We start from the raw sequence: 26,045 nt of genomic DNA, 5'->3' as shown, positions 1-26,045 counted from the left end.
AAAGCAATAAAATACACAAAAGCAAAGAAAATGATGTCAGTATTTGTTTATTTTGTTCACAGGTGTCTTGAATACAATATCTATAATCAGGCACTCACCGCGCCTGATGGTTGTCGGACGACGCGATTCTCTAAAGAACGCAACTCCATGTTGAACGCACAATGGATCATTTTTAATGATGATCCGTTGGACTGCTACCAACAATCAGCAGACAGCGTCGCGTCATCTCGCGCTCATAGGCAGCGGGGTCGGATTCGTCGGCCGACAGCTGTACATCAGTGACGCAGTGAGTGCCTCGCTTTCAATGTCAACCAGACGCGATGGTTGATAGTTATTTTATTAAGAAGAGAGTGGGCTAACCTTTGAGAAAATACCAGTATAGGAGCTCAATTCCTGTATGGTAAAAGGAAATTTCTCCCAACCAACAACACCTCCACAACCTATGACTGTGTCTAAGTAGAAGCTTCTGGTGTGTACAAGTGTGTTGTGGTTCACCCTTTGGCATATCCTTGGCTCTTATGCCTCATGTTGGGGAAACAAACTCTAACACACATAATTTTTCATTTCAAATACTGGTACTGGTATGGGCATTTATAAAGCGCCTCTTCCTTGAGGTCATAAAGTGCAGTTCTTTTCCCTGGTCATTGGGTCTACATGCTTAAGTGTTGCTGCTGTAATCAGCACAGGAGCAGGCGACCCCACCAGGTTCCTATTTATATTTCTGGGTGGAGAGAAGCAATGCAGATAAAGTGTCTTGCTCAAGGACACAAGCGAAATGCACAGCGAGGGATTGAAACCCCGACCTCAAGATTAGGAAACTAAACCGTTCCCACTGTGCCAAACCACCTCCCATATATGATGATCAGACAGAGCAACTTATCTTCGTTATTAAAGGTTGGCATTGTAGTTTGGGATCTCAACTTTAAGTGTCATGCTAATGAGTAAACTAAAAATGTAATGACCCTCTATTATCTTTAAAACATCCAAGGACAACGAGTTTTGTAAACAAATAAAACAGCGTACTTCAGTGACTTGGTACCACAACATAAGGTTGATATGGTACCATCTTGCCTTTTTCCCCACATGAAAATATCCACTTAGGCCGAACGAAAATAAGACGAGCATTTTCATCAAGTGCCTGAAAGAAACATTATTGGTTTTTATTTTAAATATAAATTTTTTCATAAACAATTGACGAGTAACAAATAAATAATAAAAGAATGAATGAAAGACTAGAATAATAAAGGAGTAAATGAACAAACTAATGGATGGATGTATGAATGAATGAACAAAGAAATTAAGACTGAAAAAATGAATTTGTTAAATGAATAAAAGAACTAATGATTGAAGGAATGTGATGGAAGAAAGAACGAACAGAATACTAACCTGGTCAAAGTTGTCATCCCATTGTGACTTTGTAATTATGTGTGAAACATTGTCTGACATATAATCTTCAAGTTCACTAAAATGGATAAAAAGATTCAATGTTAAATACATTTATATATATATATATATATATATATAAAAATTCATATCTGATCGATTTAGTCGATGAAGTTCCACGTATGTCTCGATTGTATAAAATAACACTGCAGTTGTTAACATAAACGCCGGACACTTTGACATAATTTGAGACATGTACATTTATTCAACGAAATTTTCGGCAGCACCTGCTGCCTTCGTCAATCAATATATATATATATATATTGATTGATCCATAACATTGTTCTTACAGATTTTCTATTCTTTTCACAGTTCATTAGTTTAAGATTATATATAGTGTATCGTATCTAGTTAATACAGCCAAATTACCATCTCTTCCTTCAGACACTGACGGAGACAGATATTATGATTAATAATAAGACTTATAGCAAAAAATTACATTAGAAAATACGATTACAATTAATAATAACATTGATATTAAAAACTGTAAATAATATTATTACGGTAATGATTAATGTAAGTTAATTACAAAACAGTGGATTTAGAAAATAAAATCTAGTAAATATAAGTACTCACCCATTAAAAGCAGTAATATATCGAAATAAGTGCCTTCTCTCCAACTCGTCAAATTTACCAAACAATAGAAAGTGCTTGTCCGTAAAGAAGTCTGGTAGTTCTGGAATATTGCCTCCAGTGTCATTATCTGCTTCATCGATGCGCGACACTTTTGTGTTTTTTACTTGTTTGCTAACATTTTCAGTGTCAGAGTCGATATCTGTTGAACTTCCATAATCATCATCATTGCCAGTATTTTGTTGGATTCTGACAATATAATAATTCAATTATAAAAATAATTTACATGGTCGGAGGTTAACAACTTTTCTCCAGGCCAGACAAAACTGATAAATTTAAATGAAAAGCAAATTTGCTGTGCTTTTAGCTGCTAGTTAAATACTACTACCAGTAAGACCATTACTACTCCTATTACTAATAAAGATAAGATGATGCTTAAAATACCAAACTCATTAGAATCAGGGATGTAGCCAGGATTTTGAAATGGGGGAGCCGTTATACCAAGCGAAGATGGGGTGTTCCCCTTCCTACAGCTGTGGGGGGCCTGGGTGGGGGCTAATCCCCTGGGAGGTAGTGCATTCTGAACGTTTAAGGACTGTTTTGAGAGGATAAAGTGAAATTTGCAATAGACACATCATAAATAGGCCTAATATTAATAAGCCTTACAATAATTATAATAACTCAATAGTGGCGAATCCAGAAATTCAAAAGAAAGGCGACCCATGAAGGGACTTTCACAGACGGAGGGTCTACCCACCTCAGCCCAAACATGGTTGGGGCTGAGGTTAGAACATTTATGATTAGTGCACCTCTAGATGGCCAGAAATTACACTCTCAGACTTAAATTTAAAAATAATTTTCTCTTTTTCCATTAAAAAAAATTAGGACTCGGAGGCGGGGGGACCTTGAATCTACTGCTCCCCGCTCAAAAAATTTCTGTATTTATCAAAAATAGTCATTATAATCACGAAAAATGGGCATGAAAAACGAGATCACATTCTGAAAACAATATTTATGCACGTTCCCCTCAGCAGTTACTAAGACATACTACGAGTCACATGCCGACTCTTGACATTTTTGAAACTTTTAACAAAATTCATCATCATCATATTATCACCATTATAATAGTCAAAATAAAGCAGCAACAAATTTGTCATTATTTTTTATCACAGATTTTTGGCAACCATATTATCTTATTAATATGTGTGATGTACCATAGAAAATAAAAACATTGCCTTTGATGCAAGTACTTTACAACCACCTTAGCCCACCATGGTTGGGGCTGAGGTGAGAAAAGTTTAGGAAATAATACCTCTAGATGGCCGGAAATGACACTTTCAAATAGTAAAATTTATCATCATTGTCACATCACCGTATTATAGTCATAATGAAGCGCCAAAAAATTTCTCATGATCTTTTATCAGGTATTTTTGGCAACCATAGAGATCCAAATATACTAAGCTTCAACTACTATAATAATTATGATGGACAAATCACAACTTTCCTTTTCGCCTTCAGCACAATTTTTATTATTAATAATATTATTAACTATTATCATAATCACCATCGTCGTCATCATCATCATCATCGTCATTATTATTAGTACTACTTTAGTAGTATTAAACAAAACTTTATAAATGCTTGCAAAAGGATAACAATCAAACTGAACCATACAATATCACATTTCTGTATTTTAAAAGGCCTGGGTTTTATGGATTTGAGACGAATTTAAGTTTTTTTTTTTGTTAAGTAAGTTTGCTAAATCCACTCCTTGAGCAGTAGCCATTATAAACCTGAACATTTATTTTTTGCATTAATATCTTTTTCAGTGAAAGATTGATTAATCTAATGAATATTCCACTGGGTTACTATCAGGTTAGCGAGTGACTTTTGTTGATAGAAGTTTATGGTGGGTTCCTATTAGAGCACAGGTCACAAACCTATAGTAGAAGCAGTCAATTAGAAATTGTACAGCATTTAAATCAACACCAATGTGCTAATGCATATTTGCATATTTTAGAGAAGTATTCATTTTGAGTGATCCCAGGAAAGAATTTGTAGGCCTATTGGCTAACAAGAACAAGCGTTAAAATTCTAACTCTTTACAAAGGGGGGGGGGGGAGCTGTGGCTCCCACGGCTCTCCCCTGAATACGTCCCTGATTAGAATACAACAAAATACTCATTTGAATGTAAGGGTTGTAGCTGTAGAAAACTAAGAATGGGTGGTAGACATTTTAAGGGTGTGTGGTAGACATTATAAAGGTGGGTGATAAATCCTAAAATCTAAATAATAAGACTGGATTTTAAGGATGGGCAATGGGGTTAATAAAAGTGGGTAGAAGGCCATGAGATTGGCTTTAGACTGGGTGGAAAACTTTAAAGTTTTTTTTTCTATTTAAGGCCCTGCCCACCATAACAAAATCAATTATTTCACCTGTTTATTTCATCTTCAGTGTCAGATCCGGAGGATTCGTCTACATGACTTGCGTGCATGATTGACGTCGATGCTTCCATTGTTTCTTCATCATCTTCTTCATCATCCTATAATTAAAATTAAAAATAAAAAAATTATTTTTCAAATTGCCTCCAAATGGAGAGTACTGTAAACAAATATAACTAAAAAAATATTACTTATTAATATCATCAAAGTTAATTACAGTACATAAGTACAAGCTCATATGACAAGCAACTAACCAAATACACAAGAAAAAATAAATGAAAGTACAGGTAAACCTAACTAAGGGAAGCATAGTACCTGTGCAGCTTCAAGCCTTTTTGTTTCTGTTTTTGATGTTGACTTTTTTTCTGGAGAGGTAATTTGTTCATCTTCATCCTCTGTTTCATCACTAGAGCTGTCATCTTTACTTGCTAGTTTGTACCTACGGTAACAAAATACAATACAAATAAATTACATACATATACACCATAACAACACAGACAGTCTGCGCGAATCTTATCATGATACAATACAAATACAATACATACATATACACCATAACAACACAGACAGTCTGCGCGAATCTTATCATGATACAATACAAATACAATACATACATATACACCATAACAACACAAACAGTCTGCACGAATCTTATCATGATACAATACAAATACAATACATATATATACACCATAACAACACAAACAGTCTGCGCGAATCTTATCATGATACAATACAAATACAATACATACATATACACCATAACAACACAAACAGTCTGGGCGAATCTTATCATGATACAATACAAATACAATACATACATATACACCATAACAACACAAACAGTCTGCGCGAATCTTATCATGATACTGATAGTACTCATATTTCTTATTCTTCTGACAGAAAAAAAAATTCCTCCAGAATAAAATCTTCTCTAGCATCCAAAGATATGCTGGATCTGACTATTGAAGGAGGACTTAAACTGAGTTACTTTCTTAGCTTAACCAATAAAAATTACATATAAAATTATTATTATTAATAATCTAAATAATTTGAAAATTATTGATATAATCATTCATTAGTTATTAACTAAAATAAAACATTTTACAACTCCTGAAGCGTAAGTTAAAGTTTAGCCACTTGCACATAACATTAATGTAGTATATTGCTTACTGTCTCCATGGCAATAACATCTTTTTCTTGTAAGAATCCAGGATCCATCCTTTGTTGACTATTTTTCCTTTGCCTCTCACAGACTGGTACTTTGGTGTGTTAGCAAATGCACATCTGGTTGGTGAACAGATTTTAAATTTTAAAACCATAATGTGAGACAACACTGAATTTAAATTAAATTTTAAAACATTTATATAACAAACTTCAAGGGTAAACTGCACCCTTAACAATTTTTGAAATTGGCACATTATTAATTTTTGATTATAATTATTGATTATTGTTATTATGATATAAGGGCATGTGCAGTTCAAACAATGAATTGGCTTACTCAGAAAAATTTAACCGTATCACACTGTTCACAGCATGGTTAATCTTCCTACACAATGCGCATTTGGTTGAATTTCCAAGGAGAAAATTATGCAGGTTGTTTAGAGAGGATTGTTTTTTTTTTGTGAAATATATTAAGGTACATAATTTAATCTCTGTCCACACTATAAAAAAGTGTGATATGCCCATATTTGGTTATAATATGACATCATCATGCCCATATATGGCATATCATACAAATTTATCACATAAAATTCTGGACAAAGCTTTATAGGAAAATTAATTGAATGTTAACATGGCTTCAGTGTTGATTGACAGTTTAATGTAAATAACTCACATGAGATGTGTGCAGCCTTGCCCCCAGTCTGGTTTGTACCTTGCCCCCATCTCTATTGCTTTGTCTCGAATATCACTACGATGTGGGTTTTGGTAACCACTTATTACAAACACAACACCCTCCATTAATTTTCCAAAAGGTTTTTTTGGAGATGATTTGGCCACATCCGCTGAAAAACAAGTATGTAGTCTGTAGACATTGTTCATGGCCAACTTACAGCTAAATGATAAATTATTCGAAGTCTTTAACATACTGTAGGTTCTCATTTACACTCCTGGTAGGAGGAGTCTAAACATAGATGAGTATTTGGGGAGTGATGTGACCAGTATCAGATTCGAACCTACAACCTTTTGGTCAGAAGTCCAAAGTCACACTGCTGTGCGACATTAAAAAAAAAAATTCAGTGGAGGATGAAGACTCATCATCATACATTTTCGCTTTTTCATCGGCGGTACTTGTTGTGGTTCAGTCTTCCGCTTCGAAGGCTCTGTATTTTTTGGTGACTGCTTAGGTCCATGCTTCTCAGCAGTGTGCTTTTCTTGATCAGTTGACTTTCTTTTACTAGAGGGAGTCTAAACAAAATTAAAATAGTTTGGTTAATTTATGATTTCAAATACTGCAAGTATTCTCTGTAAACTGGTTTTATATTTGTATACTAAGTATGGGATCTTTGTATGTAATGGCAAGCAAAGAGTTTCCCTTAGTGGAATAATAAAGTTATCTTTATCTTATCTACAGACTCTGAGCAATAATGGAACAATAATATCATAATATACTTTCTGAACATATTGAATATATTTAGCAGTTACTGTTTAAGTGATCTACACTTGTTTCTCTTCACCAACAATCATAAAGGTGTGCCTGGTAGGTGGTGAATGTTGTTTGTTGAATGTATTTCTTATATGCTCAATTTGCAAAACTAGGAATTATCTTCAGGAGGCAGAGAAGGTATACATTTTATACAATATTACTTTTTATAGGGCAAAACTTATATAATGTTTTGAGCTATTCAAAGACTTGAAAGTGCTTTGTAAATGCCAACAGTTATTTTTATCTATATTATTAAAGGAATTAATTACTATAAAATAAAATAAATTATTTATGTTACCACTTTGTACACACCTGCTGTTTTTGGGTAAGAGTTGCTATCCTTTGTTCGTCAGCAGTTTTGCTATGGGAGGAAGCTTGAATTGACTGTTCTGCTAAAGATGATGCTGCCCTCACTGCTGCTGCCCCTTTTAAAATGGTAGGCTCTGGTTTCTCTTGATTGCGACTCTTGAAAAGCGAACCAATGGTCATGCTTGGTTGGTTTGTTTCTTTCAATTTGAAATGACCTAGCTTGTTGACCTTATATAGAACAGAAAAAAAGTCAATTTGTAGTTTGAACTGCACATGCCTGTATCCATTACAATTGACATAATTCTATATTGTGTATTGACATTGATACAGGCATGTAAACAGTTAAAATTAAGAACTGGCTTATTTTAATAGTAATAATTATAATAGTAGTAGTAGTATTAATAATGATTATGATTATGATGATGAAAACAACAATAATAAACACATGCAGGCACAAAATATAATTTTAGGCTAAATAGCTTTGACAATAATAATAATAAAACTATAATGATAATATTTTTGAATTACATTTAAAATTTTACTTCAATTTGAATAATTTCAATATGTATAAAAATAAGAAACTAAAACCGCCTATCTATTACAAAAATACAAAAAAAAATAAAAATAAAAAAATGGGAAAACCCTAAATTATTCTAAAAATGAAGATTACTTTGGGAGCAATGTATGTATGTATATAAGTATAACTCATAACCAGGTTGTTGAGTATTAATATAACCATAATAACAATTGTTGTCTTATTTACAAACCTGAGTCTTAGCATCTTTTCCCATGTCAGATGACTGTTCACCGGGTGATGGGGTTGAGTGAAGCTTAATAAAGGATAGGCCATATGTAATGTTCTGTTGGGTAAATACAAAATATATCAATTGTTTACATAGTAAACAACTTTGTTCATATTATTATTAATTATATTTACAGTAATAATCAAAATGTATTTTTTTAAATACTCATAGGAGAAACAACTATGAATTAGAGTATGTTTAGAATAAATACAAAAGAAAAATAAAACTAAAAAAAACCCATTTTGACTCCATCATGTGGTGTCCAACAGTTATGTTTAATATTATTTATAAAATAGAAGCCTGCACTTGGTGTATGTTGATTACTTTCTGCTAGTTTCATTTTTAATATTGTAATATGTCATTTAAGATGGGCGACAGTGAAAGATTCCAAGGCATATCCCTCAATCCCAACAAACACCTACATACACAATAATTTATTATTCAATTAGCAAGCTAATGCAAGGCGTACCTTGTTAAAAGGCTGAGTGCAAACGACCTTAACACGATCCCAACTTTTGTTTATCACAGTTTTTGTTAACTGGTTTGGTCCAAAGAATCGAACACGATTAGTATTTGTACCATTCTTGCTGTCACCTGGGCTCATAAATGATGATGTCACAAGTAAAACCTTAAAAAAAAAAGCTCAACAATTTTGAAATTTTTAACTATGCAATTAACATTGCAAGTAATATGGAGATGATCATACAGTGTTTTCAAAGGTAATTTCAAACAACAAATTCTCATCCATAGTATCTTTCTTAGGCAAGACTTTTAGTATATCTTGTTTTGCAAACTTATGTTTTTAAAGATCGTCAAAGAAGGGTGGGGAAAAAAAACTATCTTCATATTTAGCAAATAGTTTTAGCAAAAACATTCAAAACGGAGGAAAAAATAAAATGTTATTAATGAATGTAAACAGTGTAGTAATGGGATGGTTTTGAATTTTTGAATTGAATTTGAATAATAAAAATAAAGAAAACATTCTATTTTTTATGAAATCTTCATTTTATTGTGCTGCCGGGTGTGCTAATTGACCAAAAATAAAATGTTATTTTTTATTTGAATCATAATTAAATACGAAAAATAACATTTACCTGGTAGTCTTCGTCACTTGAAGACTTGCCAACTAAAACCTCTACAAATGCGGAGCCCTCGTTCCCTATATCTAGGGAATTGATAGTGCTGGACTTTTCAAACTAAAGACAAAAAATAAACACGGTAAAATAATAATATTCACTCTTGTGCCTAATCTACTGGTTGTTCTCATATCAATTTTACGGTCATAAATCAAAACAAAGCAAAGTTTACATTAATAATACAGTGAAAGACAAACAGACTCAAAAAAAAAAAAACTTTCACTTGTCAAGTTTCGGCATTAGAAATTATAAATTAAATTAGTAACAAAAACCGAAAGGTCCACTGATTAATCTCAGATAAGAAAGTATAATACATACTCCAAGTATTGAAATACACGCCATCGTGTTGGGATTCAATATTTCGACATTAATTATGTCATCATCAGGAATGATGACATGATGACATAATTAATGTCGAAATATCGAATCCCAACACGATGGCGTGTATTTCAATACTTGGAGTATGTATTATTCTTTCTTATTAGTAACAAAGGAATAGTAATAGCATGATTACCAAAAAAAAATATAAATATTATTTTTTTAAATTAGCATCGCTTAATTTTTTTTTTTTTTTTAAGTTTTAATATAGCTTTCATTTGAAAATGGGAAGAAGTATTTTTGTGGCTTCATAAAAACCACACATTTATAAAGAATACCATTTTTCAATTCTTATTTATTTATCTGACAATATTTTGAAAGGGTGGCTCAACAATGACGACTTGAAGAGGCCCTCTTTTAAATCAATTTAAATAGAGATCTATATAAAAACTCTAACTGCAATGATTAAAATATTAGAAAATTTAAAATATTTCATAGAAGACCCTTAAATTGCCTGGTAGACAATTTATGAAATTTTTTAGTACAGTAAAATAATAGGAAATTAAGGCAAAATTGTATTGACCCTGCCCATGCAAGTTGGTAATTCAGTTGATTCGTTTAATGATTGAATAATGTTTTAATAACTTCTTATTGTTGTTGTTAGATTTAACAAAACTACTGTACGTTAATAAAAAAAAAAACTATCACAAACTATGGCATATATAATGGATCATGTTGTTAAAACAATGAAAGTTACCTGTAATATAACAGTCGCCTGTTTCTAAACTAATAATGGCATATATTATGGATGATGATGTTAGAACTGTGAAAGTTACCTGTAATATAACAGTCGCTTGTTTCTCTCCAGCAGTTGCACACTTCCATTTTCGATACGTTTCTGTCTTCAGCAAATTATCAGCTTTGTGAGTCTATAGACATGAAACAAGTCTAAAAATGTTGAGTTTCGGATAATTGCTTTTACTGAAATTGGTGTTAATTTGTTTTAAAACATTTATTTAATCATTTGGAATACTTTCTGCACTCTCACTTTCAGTTTCTAACATTTGCACTATAGAGCCTTTCAGAGATAATAAAGAGGTTATAATGTACAGATACAGTATGTGGGAATTTTAATTTATCAGTTATTTCCTTGTTCATTTTGCCTCTCATGATAATTAACTTTTTGAGCATAACATTAATTTGAGTAACCATACCAATATTTACTTCAACTTAGCTATAAAATATATATTTTTTTTAATTTTCTATATTCTTCTTTTTCACGACACTCACATAGAAAGTGTCTGTCACAGAAAACATTGTTATTTCATGCATTGAGTACTTAATAGCATCAGCTCAATTCCAATCACACCCTTAAAAAAAACATTTTTTTTCTAATTTAAAACATTTTTCAAAAAACTTAAAATTTCATGTTTAATGATACATACAAACCATAAACAGGTGGGCCTAATGCACTCTACATTTTGTAAACAATAAAGTATTTTATGTACAGTATGTACTTACTGTATATTTAATAATATTCATAATTCACATAATTTTTAATATAAAAATAACGCTAAAAAGAAAAGATCGACGTTTCGACTCCTTCATGGTGTCATTTTCAAGATCAAATGATGAAGTATAGAATATACAGCAACTATATTCAATAGAAAAAAGCTAATCTACAATGTCAAAGTTCATAACAGTGGGATATTAATCCCTCTGTTAGATAAAAAAATTTGCTTTGACAGAGTCACATTGTTTATTCAGACTTGGTTTTAATTGTCTAATAAACAGCATTTCATGAATGAGACAGTCAACATTGTTCCTACATTTCTTTAAAATGCTGAAACATGATTCAATACTGCTTGGGCTGATATTATGGTCCTTAGTGTGTTGTCCTAACAGAAATCTAATTTTGGATCCAAATCCACCCGACCCCCAGCGATGTGCTTCTGCTTTGCCGACGCTGTGCGCATGCAAACCAAACCAATACAAACCATTCTAGTAAATTATTATATTATATTATATTACTATGGATGCAATATTTTATTGTGCAGTATGATCATTCAGGCCCCGAAACCTTGACTCAGAAATACCGGGATGGTGTCCGGCGGGGGATAGTTTCACCTGTATATTATATAATAATATAATACACTACAACCAACCATACAAATTTGTCTCGGTTCTTTTTTTGTTACTGATTGTCTTGAGTGAGTAGAGTATGATGATACAACTTCCAAAGTGCTATAAGCCATACAGTACATCTTATTTCTTAAAAGAAATAAAAAAGAAAAAATATACCATACTGGTTTCTTTGGTGTTTGTATCATGCTACGGTAGGCTCTTGTTAAATTACCAGTACTGTAGTACTAAAGTAGTAGTTTTTTTTTTGTTTTTCTTATATTTGCCTAACTAAAAAATTACCTCTTTAATAGGCCTATATATACAATTTTTTAAATGTATGGCCTCTCAAATCAATTAAACAACACCTGTAATGTCTAGAATGCTGGAGCTTCCAGGGACTTCGCCCCCCGACCCCACTAGTCTTCACCCCTGCACCCCACCGGGAGCCCTTGGCAGCCCCGACCCCCAGCCAATGGCCGTGCTCCCTTCGCTCATAAATGCCCTTTCAGTATCAAAAGAACCCCCTATCAAAATCCTGGCTACGGGCTTGATGTATCCGGTATGTTACGTATAGGCCTACTCAGTACTGGGCCTAGGCCTAAAATAGAAGTGTCAATTTGTGAGCTAAAGAGACTGCATTTGATTTAAACGCGGTATCGGCTAACTCGTACCTATGCCAACTCGAAACCACTTTGGCAAACCTGTGAACAACTACAATTTCAACTACTGTATGCCTATGGGTACGAGTCCTCTAAAATGTAGGTACGAGTTGGTATTCAACGCAAGAAGGCCCGAGCAGGACTGCTACTAGCCTAGTACCGTACTAGGCCTGGCCTAGCCTAGAATATTTGGGCTTCTTTTCGTATTTTTATTGGCTATGTTTTTAAATATAAAAAATACATATATAATACAAATACATTAGACGAACCTCATCCTCACTGCTACATGAAATAACGTGTTGAAACTGAATTTCTGGCATGTTTGCTAAAACAACAACTGCATGCACTAGTAGTAGTAGTGAGCCCTCTATCAGAACCCCCTTTTTCTGATGATGATATGGAGCGTCAATCTTACTTTGTATCTTTACTTGTATTCGTGGGCCGTTGTGAAGCATGGATGCTTATTATATGGCCCACTCTTCCTCAGGTCACAATACTACTTTGTTGTGGCGTAAAATTTTGATGAGTGCCGATCCAGTCCATGTGCTAGATCAAAATTTGATGGATTTCACTGTCAAATTTGCTGTGAGTTTTTTTTTTTTATGTAGGCCTAAATCTAAATAAAAAGTCTATTCCCCAACCGCAAATTTCAAAGGTTCATGGATGGATCTATAATGTCCATAAAATATCACGAATGCTGGCTCGAGGGACTCCGACAACCAGGCGTAGCACAAATAAAACAATAATTTGATTCAAATTTGATTTGGCCGCTTTCGACATGTCTTTACATAAGATATTCCATACACAAATTATTATATTGTATTAGGCCTAATTATTATTATTATATTCACACCAAAAAATATGTTTAAATTGGTTTGAGAAGTTTCCCAAATTAATTACACACAGGTCTTGTATATCTGACGTGATTATATCCCAGACCTTTAAGAATCTAATAAAGGTGCTATAAAAAAAATAATTATTGTAATTATTATTATTATTATTATGATTATTGTTATTATTATTATTATTGTTAATAATAATAATTATTATTATTATTATTTTTATCATCATTATTATCATTATTATTGGGCCTATTATTATTATATGTTATGCTTTTGTTAATTATAATTATAATTATTATAATTATTATTATTGTTATTATTGTTATTATTATTATTATTATTATTGTTAATAATAATAACAATTATTATTATTATTATTGTTATTATTATTATTATTAATGCTTTTGAGGGATCAGTCAGATGCTTATTTGATCCTCCTTCCTCTTGTTGCTCTCTCCCATTATTTGCCTACTATGACCACTTTTCTAACTAATTTTATCCCAAATTTGTTTACCAAGAAATGAATTTTCTGTTAATTGTTTTATCTTCAAAAGGAAAAATAAACTTTGTTTTGGTGTTATTATGGCGAGGAAACGGCGACCACGACGTCGACTATTACAATAAAACAACAACAAAACAAACAGTAAAAAATAATAACACAATTTAGTAGGAGCTTCTTCAACTTCACTTTATTTCACTTGGTGCAAACATCATACATACAATTAAACAGTAGGCCAACTAGACAGTGGGGGAAAACCAAGTGGCGAGGCAAACAGAAAGCAAATAAAGTTTGTAAGCGTTTGTCCCGCGGAAAAATACCCCCACCAATAATCACTGAACTACAGCGAAATACCATTAAAAATCACCATAATCAAAAAAATCTAAGTGAACTGAAAAAAATAATTTTTACAGGAGATCTTTAGAAAATGAGTATTGAGAGTTACAGCTTGTAACTGATCTGGCAAACCGTTTCAGAGTTCTGAACCATAGTAAAAAATGTTTTTTCTGCCTGGAAGAGGGTCTGGCAAAAGGTATTTGTGGACTTCGCTATTTTTCTTAAAGTGTTGAGATAGCTGTATTAGGATCACACAGGATGTATATAATATCAGAGAGTGTGAATGCTAGTGTCAATTTATTTTATTTAGTAGAAAACGATGAGCCTCTCTCGTCTCCACGGTACAGCAACGGAAGGACTCCAGAGCAAATGTTAACACACAAATATGCAATTTAAAGTACTGTAATTTTAAGAAGCAAGTTAAACATTATTATTATAGGCTAATGATAAATTGTTTAGTGTCTTCAATTTGTAAACCTATACCTAAGCCTATATAAATTTTATACATATAAAAAATTGTATACGGGAGTCGCGGTTGAATTAGAATTCTTAACTAGGCTAAAAACTATTGTTGTATGAAGTTTTAAGTTTGGCATTGGACGTGCAAAATTAACGCATTAAGGTGAAAATCTATTTTCTTGCCATTCTTCGTAGGGCCTTAATCCACTCACAATTTGAAATTTCAAAAGTTGCAGAATGATTCAAATATGAAAATAACATATAAACACAGAGTAGAGATTTACAAAGTACTTGTTGGATCATGATCAAGTAAGAATTAAAATTACAAAAGTTCGAGAAGTTATTGCTTTTGTTTAAATTAAAAATTGATTAAGCAATATCTATATTACTTTATTGTCTATTACAGATCTATATTGCTTTTATTGTCTATTATAGATATGTATTACTTTATTGTCTATTATAGATCTATATTACTTTTATTGTCCATTATAGATCTGTATTTTTTACTGTCTATTATAGAATTCAAAATGTACCAATCGTGCTTATGACGCACGTAATAAAAATTAATGTCATAGGCCTTTATAAATATCATCTAATGAATAGAATTGAATTCGAAAGAATTTACACTAAGAATTATCTAGTCTAGTCTAAGAACTTTCTTGTAGGCCAAATAAAACTTTAATTTCGTGTTTTATGTTCTTATTTTACATTTCATTATTAAGGAGTTTGCAAATTGTTGAATTAATAGTATAAAATTGATTACTCAAGACAAAATAGCCCGCAGTTTTGTGGGGGAGGTCGTCATATACAGGTCCAAGTAGCTAAATCTAGAAATCTGTGGGTGGAGCTCCCACCACCCCACCCCTATCACTCTTGACTCAGCCGACAACAGTTCAAGTGATTCTGAAACTGTGTTACAATGGCAAGCACGTGGGTGGATTTGGCCTTACGTTATCCCGCTGCATCCACAGCGCAAGTCATTCTTAAATGTTGTTACTTAGTGTCAACGGTGAGTACGGCAGATCCTTTGAAAAATGTTTCTCTAAATGTCCTCTTAACTTTACAGACGTACTTGCCAGCATCCCCTTTGACAACACTATGTATGTACAAAATGCACCTTCCGCCTTCTTCAATGCAGGTAGTATACTTGCTGTCAGGGCGCGCAATGTCGTTTGTCGACGCCAACACGCTGCCGTTGAATTTGCCGTGTTCATTATAACGATACCACATTACACCTATTATGTCTTCACCTGGTGGTAGAATCCTACATTCGAGAAACGTGCTTTCATCGCCGATAAAGGCTTTCTGGTTGTAAACACGAACTGTGAGGTTGCCTGTAATATACAAATGTGAATGATAATGGATAATGCTATTCAAAGAACTGACACAGATAATGAACATTTTAACATTGCTCCGTGTTCATAAATATTTGAATTTATTCTAAACTTCCAATTAAGGTTTCAATAATTTTCTCTATACTATTTTACTGTATTTTAATCATAGACCTTATTTTATTTTTATATAACTAATGAAAAATTGTTTATATACTGTATGTTCATAATTAGGCAACATTTAATTAATATTTGTGAAATAGTTGAATTACCAAAAGTAATAATAACAGTGCTCGAATAAAATGACGTTTTGATTACTAGTGGATGTGTTTCTTCAATCCATAGCTACTATCATGTGATTAAATATATACAGTAGTCTGAAAGTCTAAGCTGTTTACTTTACTTACAAGCAACAGATAAAGTTCCTTCCCCGTTGGCACTCGAACCTTCATCGTTGTCCCCTGTTCTCTGTGCAACACAAACGTACTTTCCTCGGTCTTCAACGATAACATTATTAATGCTCAACAACGCTCTTCCTTTTTCTTCGTCTATCAGCGCTTCGTATTTAGGGTTAGCTTTGATGTAGTCATCATTGCTAGAGGCAATGGCAATCGTATAGCTGCGATCCCGTTTGTACCATGTGGTTGTTTTTATGTCACTATCTTTTGGAAACAATTCGCAAATCATAGTAGCAACACTGCTGCCCTCCTCTACTTTTACGTCACGAACGTGTGCCACAAGTTTCGCTGAAATTACAGAAAACAATGTTCGAATATGTATACTATTTTCCAAAGTTTTTATGAGGCGTGTGATTCAGGGGCGCCAGTCGGGGTGACCTCCCCAACCCCCCGGGGACTAAACTACAATTCGTCGGGGAGAAAAACAATATATGTATGTCTACATATTAAAATTGATTAAATAAGCCTTTGAAACCCCTAAATTGTCATTTCGGGGGCTTGGCTCCTGAGTCCGCTTTCAAAATATTTTGATAGACGCCCAACCACGCCCATTTCGTCTCGTCAGGGACATCGCCCCCTCCCCCTCCCCATATGGGACCTCGGCCCCATGGTTGAGGAAATCCTGGTGCCACCCCGGGTGTGATTCTTTTTGCTGTGTTTCTTATGTGCGTGTAAACAGTTAATCATTTCACAGGCTGGAGCACAAAGAATGCCAGACTAATAACAAAGGGAAGCTATTCGCTTCCTTTCCCCTTACATTATCATTCTTTGTGTACAATGAACACTTAACAGAAAATGTTAACAAATTTCAAAATTGATTGATACATGATGAAATTTTATGAAAATGATAAACTTCTACAATCTCTACAATTATTTACTGACGATGCAAGGACTCACGTTTTACAAACAATGTCATCGTTTTTAGATGAGTTTCGTCGTTCTTCATCACAACAGTACATTTGTATACACCGGCATCGGACGGTATCAAATTGTTAATCGACAGCCTGAAAGAGCCAACTTCTTCTAACGATACAGCGTACCTATCTCTACTATCTATGAATGCAGAAAAAATATATTTAAAAAATGGAATTTACTTACAAATCAAACTTACACATTTACTTACATCAGTATACCTTCAAAAAACTTAACTATGGTCTAGATTTTTAAATGATTTATATTTTAATTAAGGTTAGTTTTGGTATTTACGTAAATCACCTAGTTTATGTGTACAAAATATCATGCACGTACGTTCAAAACTGGCGACGCTGGACGCTTTTTAAAGTTTTAAACCCCTGTTTTGTTTTGTAGGTGATGGGGAACCCTGGGGAAACTAAAAAAAGCGATCAAAGTCTTGTTGGAAATCACCTCTAGTTTATGAAAACAAAATATCATGCACGTCCGTTCAAAACTAGCGACGCTGGACGCTTTTAAAATTTTGGTAACAAGAACAACAAGAACAACAACAACGACAACGAAACAAAAACAACAAGAACAGCAGTAAAGCTCTGGGTCAGCGCTTCGCACGAACCAAAACTACTCCTATCCTATCAAAATATAAAGTCAATTTTAATTAATTCCATGGTCACCCTATGCCAAATAAACTCAACAAATCGATAGTGTCTGTATTAGTGAATCTATCTAATTCTGTCACAAAAGCATGATGCAATATTGATAATCTTACCTATTTCCTTGCTTTTCTTCAAAGAATCATCCTAGTAAAATAATAATAATAGTAGTAGTAGTAGTAGTAGTAGTAGTAGTAGTAATAATAATAATAATAATAATAATAATAATAATAATAATAATAATAATAATAATAATAATAATAATAACAATAATAATAATAATAATAATAAAAAAAAAAATAATAATAATAATAATAGGCCCTAATTAACATCTCATCCTGCCGTGAAAGACCCCGATATCTTGGTTTCCATCGTCAGAAGAGCGCCCAAAGATGTATTGCGCCTTCGTGTGTTGGAAGCACAATGTATCAATCGCATTAGGCCCTCTTCTCAATACTTTCCAACACCTGTTAGCTTATTAGCACAGTATATAAGACCTGGCCTGCCTAATTCCTGTCTCAGTTGCTGATGAGTCGTTGATACGACGAAATATTCAACACTACCGTGTGGATTGGTATATTCACTCTTTAGGTCATTTAATACATATTCTCTTTCAATAGGCCCTAATAATAATAATAATAATAATTGTTGACTATAGCGCATATTGTAGACTAACCTCAATGTATTACCCCCGGTCACTGGATCAAGCACATGGAAACAACACTCATGCCCCATAATATTACAGCTGTAATAAGCGCATGGTTGTGGAAATAAGGAGGTAGGTCTATATATTATGGCCTATATGATAAAATTCTAAATTTTCACCCCCTACTAAAATTTTACTCTGACCAATCCTTGTATTTTCAGGGATATTTCATAACTAATTTGTTTTTACTTTATAGATAACAATATATAGGCCTTATGCCTATACACAATCTTCACTGTATTAAACATATATTATAAAAGATAAAATGTAGACTCCTTAAAAATATTTAAAACACTGAATATTAAGTATCAGTTATTCATCAACCTTGAATGAGATACAGATCAGACAAATTCAGTGTTCGCAACATTATTGTACATTTTTTTTTAAATATTAAAACCATTAAATTAATTAATGAATGGTTAATACAATTTTTCCATTTTATGCATTTGTTAATTGGTAAGAAAAATATTGTTGTTATGTAGCGTTAAGATAAATATTAATAATGTAATTGTTGATTTAATATCCCAAACTAATTATATAACAATGTCTTAAACTTTGGCCATACTAAACAGCTTCACCCCTCAAACACTTGTTATATCTCAGGTTGACAACATAAAGCTTTAGTGTGATGTGGTTTTCAAGAGTTTTATAAACGACTAATAGTTGTATATTTATGAAGTGATAGTTCTCATCTATTTTGAAACCAACTTCGTAAACAGAACCATCAATAAATTATCAGTTTTACCTCCCAAAGTTTTGAACCCTGGAAAAATATCTGACCAATAGAAACTCCCAAAAGTGATGTAATGGTCAAGTGATTAGGGTAAGGTATCAATACTCAACCAATGAGAATGACCACTACACCCAAAGTGGTATCTTAAGAAGGCAAGCATAGTTATTGAAAGATTTCCTTCTGATGCTTTGAAGGCAACAACCAACTTGTAAATTTAATATGGTATATAGTATATAGTACAGGTAGTAGTGAATAAAGTACACATAAGTATACTGTCTCCGAGTTAAGCTGTACGTATCAGCAGAGTGTAAAGAAGTACCTCTACAGGCAAAGCTTGGGGGAGCAAAGTCTGCCCCAACAAGAAGACCTATACACACACCCAATTACATTGCAATATTTCTAATTAATAATTGAAATTTAATAATTTACCACAGATTAACTTTAAGAAAATGTGCGTGAGATCTGTATAATTCAGTACAATCACTTTCTTATAAAAAAAAAAGCCACTAAACATAAAAATGGATAGGGCCTACATTCGTTCTAGTTTATCATGAACTTACTTACATCGTTATGTGCAATGTAATCGTAGCCCCGTTGATCACTGATATCGCCACTACAAATGATTGCCTGAAAAATTAACCATTACATTATATTATTATTGTATATTCAGTTGACTTGTATTACATTTACTGTATATATATAGGTCTATATATATATATATATTTATATATTTATTTATTTATACATATATATATATATGTATATATATTATATATGTTTTAATAAATCTTTAACGTTGATAAAGGAAGTTATCGAAATATCCTTTTGATTTTGTTATATTTTACTAAATTTGTGTTCCGCTAGTCAACCTTCAATGAGTGTACATCGTTTTTTCACTGATTTTACATTTTATTTCACTTGGAGTATATATGCAAATCCACTTCTCAATATTATATAACAATGTCGATATTTACATATATATATATGCATATATATATATATATATATATATGTATGTATATATATATATACATATATAGACATTGATACGATAAAAATTTAACGTAGTATAGGAACATAATTTTATTAGGCACGTGCCTATTAAAATTATGTTCCTATACGTCAACTGTGTATGATTTTTATTGTATCAATGTCTATATTTACATATATTTCGCTGGGAACATACGTGCTGCCTATTACCATCAATGCCAGAAAGTGTTTTGAAAACAAAGAGGAGAAGTTTGAATTTAATTCTTTCCTGTACAGGCAACCAATGGAGATCACGAATAAGGGGAGATGTATGTGTACGTGCCATACAAGAAAAAATGAGTCTAGCCGTAGAATTTTGAAGTTCTTGCAGGGTGTATAAATCTTTTTTTAAATTGCAGTAGTCCAGTCTTGAAAGAACTAGTGCCCTCACAGCAGCATGGCAGGTATCACTATCTATGAACTTCCTGATTCTCCATAAGTTTCTTAGATGGAACTTAACAGCCCTACCATTAGATACTTGTAGGCTGAGACCTGCTGACGAGTCAATAGTCACTCCAAGAGGGCGGACACTTGAAGGGTAGATGTAGGTAGGTTTGAGTAGCTCAAAGGGGTTTACAGATAATGTAATATTTTCCCATGTACATAAGTTAATCTTTTAGAATTTTATCATGAACATACTTACATCGTTTTTTGCAATGTAGTCGTATCCAAGTTGATCACTGACATCCTCGATATATTTGATTGCCTAAAATATCCATCATTTATAAGAAATTATTAACTAATCGGTTTTTTTAATAATAACTATACCCTATAGGAATAATATATATATATATATATAAATCGTTATGTCTCTTATACACATCTAGATGTGTATAAGAGACAGTATATATATATATCATTCGTGTTCCATGTGTATTTCGACAGAATAGAGAAAAAAAGGAAAAAAATTAAACAACTTCAATAGTACACTTTAAGAACACTCATGTATTAGTAACTCGGATATTTTTGCCACGCTTGTGGCCTTCGGCAGCGAGAATAAATACAATAAATATAATTAATAAATAATGTTATATGTTGGTTTGTTGGCAAAATAGTTAACGGATCTCGTTAACCTCATCACTTGATATTTATTTTCATTAAGTTTCAGAGAATTAGACATGCTCCAGTTTAGATTGAATTAAGATCAGATTGTAACGTAAGAGTATCACTATGACACTTAATTACTTCTATAAAGAATAGTGTCATCAGCGTATTAAAATATAAAAGAATTTATACTAGGGCTTATTCGGAAGATCCAGAACAAATATATTAAATAAAATGAGGTCCAATATAGAGCCTTGTGGTACTCCACAAAGTACCTTACTAGACTCAGAAACAGCCCCTTTGAAAACAACTCTTTGCGAACGATCACTGAGGTAGTCAGCAAACCAACATATGATAGTTCCACAAACACCGAATTGATGGGGTTTGGTAAGTAACATTGAGTGGTTAATCCGAACAAAGGCCTTGCTCCAATCGAGAAAAACCAAGTCAATGGGAGAAGGGGACCGATCATCAAGAAGACCCGCCGAATGATGAAACACACGAGAAATGAGACTACTGCATGCATAATCTCCCACTAACAAAACCATGCTTTTTTTCCCTTTCATTCATCTTCAAAAGACATGACAATGATAACAAAGCAGAGAAGTACATTACAATATTTAAGTGTTTTTTTAAACATTAAATAAAAGCAGAAAAAAAAAATAAATAAATTTTAAAAAAAAGAAATAAAAAAAATAAAAACATGACAGAAAAAAAAAGGCATTCCTTAAAATTGAAAAAAAAAAACACTTTCAAATTTCAAGTTATTTTCCACAAAATCAAATAGATAGCGGTACAAAATATCCTTTAAATTCACACATCTTATAATTGTTTTTAAATAACAAAATCAGAAAACTACTGTAAATAATGGTTATAATTATTGCATTCTCATCACATTATTTTTTAAACACATTTTTCTCTTGTAAATATCTTTTCTTTTTTTTTTTTTTTAAATCCATGGAAATATATTATTTTAATAATGATGAGATATATGCCAAAAACCAGACAAAATTTTCAGGCGAATATGTATATTTTTCCCCTTTTGTTGGAAATAAATTCAGAAATAGCTTTTAACAAATTAATTTTGTTTGGGGGGAGGAGAGGCAGCCGTGTAGGTTTGAAACCAATTGACAAGAAAATCTCATATAACTTATTTTTTGTTTGGTTTTTTGGCAGCAATATGATTTTTTAAACGGATTTTCATATTTAATAGCAAATTAGCATATAAGCCAATGGAGACAGAAAAAACTCCCTTTTTTTTCTTCTTGCATATCATAAGCCAGAACCATTAGGCCTATATCATATGATTTATAAATTCCCATCTCTCCTTAAATTTTCTATTTTGTAGAAATACCTAATTTTATTAATAAGTACACCTCTAATAGGTCTAATCTCCATTATTTTACAAGTAAAAATATAGAACTTGGTAATGAGTAGTATAAGGTTAAATAACATCTTATTTCTGGCACACTTTAAACCAAATAACATGGACCATTTATCTAGGTCAAAATTGAGCAATGTTTTTACGTATAACCAAATATCTCTAACATACCTACAACCCCATAAGAAAAATATTTTCTGTATTGCTTTTACAAAAAGTGCATAAAGGCGAGATATCTTCAAACTTTGAAATCATTTCATTTGTTCCCAAAATTCGATGAATACAGTAATTTCATATTGGAAATATTGTAATTTTGAATCGGTGGTGCATTCAAAATGTATTTTATAAGCAAAAACCCAGTCAAAATAACAGGGAATGTAGTTTGAGAAATCCATTTCAATTCAGAAATCGGTTTCGAAGAATGCTTACTTTTTAACTTACAAAAAACAAGGCGATTAGGTTTTTTGGCAGAAAAGAAGCAATTGATATCTTCAGCTGTATTATCAGATTTAAGTTCATCTTCATTTTTACATAATTTTAGCCAATCTCTTGGAATTGATATTATTTTGTAATACGATAAAAAACCAAACGTGGTTTCAAATTTGGCCTTGAAGTTATTATAATTTAAAACAGTACCTCCTTCATCTAAAATATCATTTACATATTTTACTTTATGCAAGAGAGTTGAAGGAGGTAATAAAACTTGATTATTTGACTTAATCAGACTATTACACCATATGATTTGATGCTTTGGATTAATAATACTCTCACTATTTGTAAAAATATATTTGCTCCATGCCACCAACACATGTTTTATAAATTCGTTTTTTATCATGTCCAAAAAATTTCATTATGTTTAAAATTACATTTCCAGATTAGATTTCCACCTAACAATTTAGTAGAGTGGTGCCAAAAAAGGGTCCATTTACTTGGTTTATTTAAAAACAGTCTTTGGATCCATTTAGTTTTCAGGCATATAGCAGAATGACTCAATGTGAATCATTTTAGCCCGCCCTCATTAAGGTCCGAAATGAGCGTGGATCTATTTATTTTATCTGGTTTATTATGCCATATGAACCTGAAAAAGATACTGTTAAGCTCTGCGAAAAAGGATCTGGTAAAACAGAGAAGAGGAACGTTAATTTTGATATTGCTAATGATTTAACAATAATTATTTTTCCGATAATGTGAGAGGTCCCTTGCTAACCAACTATTCAATAATGTTTTAATTTTTTTTAATTGGGGTTCAAAATTTAATGTAAACAATTCATTATTATCTCTATCCGTCCTAAACGATATTCCAAGAAGGCGCACAGGCCCATTAGTTGTAGTAAATTGATGTGCTTTATCCATTAATGTGTTTTTATTTCCAATAGGAAAGATGTTGGATTTTTGGTACAGTAATTGATGTGAAGAACAGAGAATAGCGCAAATTTTTCTAATGTTATTATTGCTTCATCAAAAGTTTCTTGACTACCATCAAGTATAAGCGTAGTGCCATCGGCATACTGGATTATTTTAACTTCAGATTCATTAATCTTAATTCATTTAATGTTATTATTTTTCTAATATTGTTCGCCAAAAGTTCTACGCAGAGAATAAAGAGATAAAGGGGACAAAGGACATCCTTGAACACCTCTACTTAGGTACTGTATCCATTGTTTGTTACAGAGCTTAAGGTTTTGCAATACAAAGTTTTAACCCATTTTATAAATTGGTGTCCGAAATTAAAGTATTTGAGTGTTTTCCAAAGAAATTCCCATTCAAGTCTGTCAAAAGCGCTTAAAAAACTATCAACAAAAGATGTCCAGGAATATCATTTTGACCAGTACTTGTCCGACATCATCTCAAAAACGAATATAAAATTCTGATGGTAAACCATCACTTCCTGTGCTTTTTCCATTTTCCATCTGACTTAAGGAATTATAACATTCTTCAACTGATATTTGACCTTCACAATTGTCAATTTCATTTATAGACAACTTGCCTTCAAAATTAAAAGGGAAAAACTCATTATTTTTTTCAACAGGTGGAGGATTAGAAGACAATACATCTCTTATGAAACCATGCTGCACTGGGGATGTAATTAAATGATCATTCATGTACTCAGTCAATACTGTTTACAATCTTCTCGAGCAATTTTCCAACAATCGAACAAAGGGGGTGTAGTTACAAATATCTTGGACTGAGCCTGATTTATGCACGGGTATCACGTTGGCTCTTTTCCAGTCATAGGAAACAGAACCAGTCGAAAGTGATAAATAAAATAATCTAGAGAGAGGTTCTGTGATGAAAGAAGCAGTGAATTTGAGCATAGTTGACGCAATCCCATCTTGACCAGCAGATTTACCTCCCTTCAGTGTATTAATTAAATTAAGCACCTCGATAGGATTGGTTCTTATACAGTTGAGTGGAAGAAAGCCAACGTGGTCCCTACAGTCACAATGTACAGACGGTAAAACACTGGTACTTGAATTATCAGAAGAAAATTTAGAACAGAAAAATTATTAAAACAATTCGCTGACGGTTTCATTACATATTTTAAAAACATTTGATGATGGCTTAGCTTTATTACGACGCACGAAATTCCAAAATGAATTTTTATTATTTGCATATTTATTATTTTTTTTAATGGAAATCGCTATACACAAGGCTAAGAGCCACTCATGGTATAGGCTAGATAAAAAGTAACAAACAAATTTTTCTTCCTAATAAGTCTTAAGTTTTACACGCTGCGCCACACGCTTCTACAAGCGTCTAACTATACAACTTATTGAAACGCTCTCACATAAGTAGACTTGCTACAAGTCTCTTCTTTTTTTAAATTATTTTTCTCATTCTAGACAGCGCCACCAACGAGAAAGTTAATTTAGAGACGGAATAAGCCGGAAAAAAGAAATCGAGTATGGGACGCCAATTAAATTAGGTATGGCGCGCACTAAGTGAAATAAAGAGTGAGTAACCCAAAATTAGGGCCTGGAACCCTGGCTATCACATAAGCTATAAAATAATAGAAGAAAAAAAACGGTTGTAATCTGCCTCAGTAGAAATTTATATATTTTTGCTGATGGTATTTTTAATCTCTTGCTTATCTTGTTTGTTTCATCTTTTTGATGTTTGTAAGCTCAACGTTTTCAGCTGCCTGGCTGCTTGTTGTGCAAGTTTATACCGTAATAAATAAATTTAAAAAATAAATATATTTATTTGAT

At 32.5% G+C, this 26,045-nt stretch overlaps 2 protein-coding genes across 3 annotated transcripts in view; both read right to left on the bottom strand.

Moving 5' to 3' along the window:
* Positions 1–31: 31 nt before the first annotated feature.
* Positions 32–12,848, bottom strand: LOC117124047 (DNA repair protein XRCC1-like). Of its 2 annotated transcripts, none has more exons than XM_033270172.1 (14): positions 12,723–12,848; positions 10,507–10,599; positions 9,311–9,412; positions 8,686–8,844; positions 8,181–8,273; positions 7,417–7,641; positions 6,725–6,866; positions 6,295–6,463; positions 5,631–5,744; positions 4,773–4,896; positions 4,452–4,558; positions 2,020–2,265; positions 1,387–1,462; positions 32–1,138 (listed from the first exon to the last, which is right to left on the bottom strand). In XM_033270172.1, the coding sequence occupies exons 1-14, from the start codon at positions 12,771–12,773 to the stop codon at positions 1,025–1,027; spliced, it is 1,815 nt and encodes a 604-aa protein (XP_033126063.1). In that variant the 5' UTR covers positions 12,774–12,848; the 3' UTR covers positions 32–1,024. The 2 variants fall into 2 exon arrangements, with proteins under 2 accessions (XP_033126063.1, XP_033126064.1); XM_033270173.1 differs by lacking the exon at positions 12,723–12,848 and adding an exon at positions 11,836–11,930.
* A 1,109-nt stretch (positions 12,849–13,957) lies between these two features.
* LOC117124079 overlaps positions 13,958–26,045 on the bottom strand; it is a 12,537-nt gene continuing 449 nt past the window's right edge. The window contains exons 2-7 of the mRNA XM_033270219.1: positions 21,055–21,117; positions 19,947–20,009; positions 18,060–18,090; positions 17,276–17,431; positions 16,328–16,666; positions 13,958–15,923 (exon numbers count right to left, since the gene is read on the bottom strand). Of these exons, the coding sequence (XP_033126110.1) occupies positions 15,583–15,923; positions 16,328–16,666; positions 17,276–17,431; positions 18,060–18,090; positions 19,947–20,009; positions 21,055–21,117 (993 nt within the window). The 3' untranslated portion in view covers positions 13,958–15,582. The remainder of the gene's footprint in view (positions 15,924–16,327; positions 16,667–17,275; positions 17,432–18,059; positions 18,091–19,946; positions 20,010–21,054; positions 21,118–26,045) is intronic.

This window comes from Anneissia japonica, unplaced genomic scaffold (assembly GCF_011630105.1).
Source record: "Anneissia japonica isolate Jap-2015-1 unplaced genomic scaffold, ASM1163010v1 scaffold522_len1101056_cov227, whole genome shotgun sequence".
Taxonomy (NCBI): Eukaryota; Metazoa; Echinodermata; class Crinoidea; order Comatulida; family Comatulidae; genus Anneissia; species Anneissia japonica.
Note: the sequence above shows the minus strand (reverse complement) of the source record. Positions and strands in the feature narration are given on the sequence as shown.

Excerpts from the sequence above, each read along its gene's own strand:
- LOC117124047 (XM_033270173.1), bottom strand. The coding sequence starts at position 11,925 with ATGGCTTATAGCACTTTGGAAGTTGTATCATCATACTCTACTCACTCA. Across the intron at positions 9,413-10,506 it reads AAGCGACTGTTATATTACAG|TTTGAAAAGTCCAGCACTAT; the intron begins GTAACTTTCACA and ends TTTTGTCTTTAG. Across the intron at positions 6,867-7,416 it reads CTCTTACCCAAAAACAGCAG|ACTCCCTCTAGTAAAAGAAA; the intron begins GTGTGTACAAAG and ends AATTTTGTTTAG.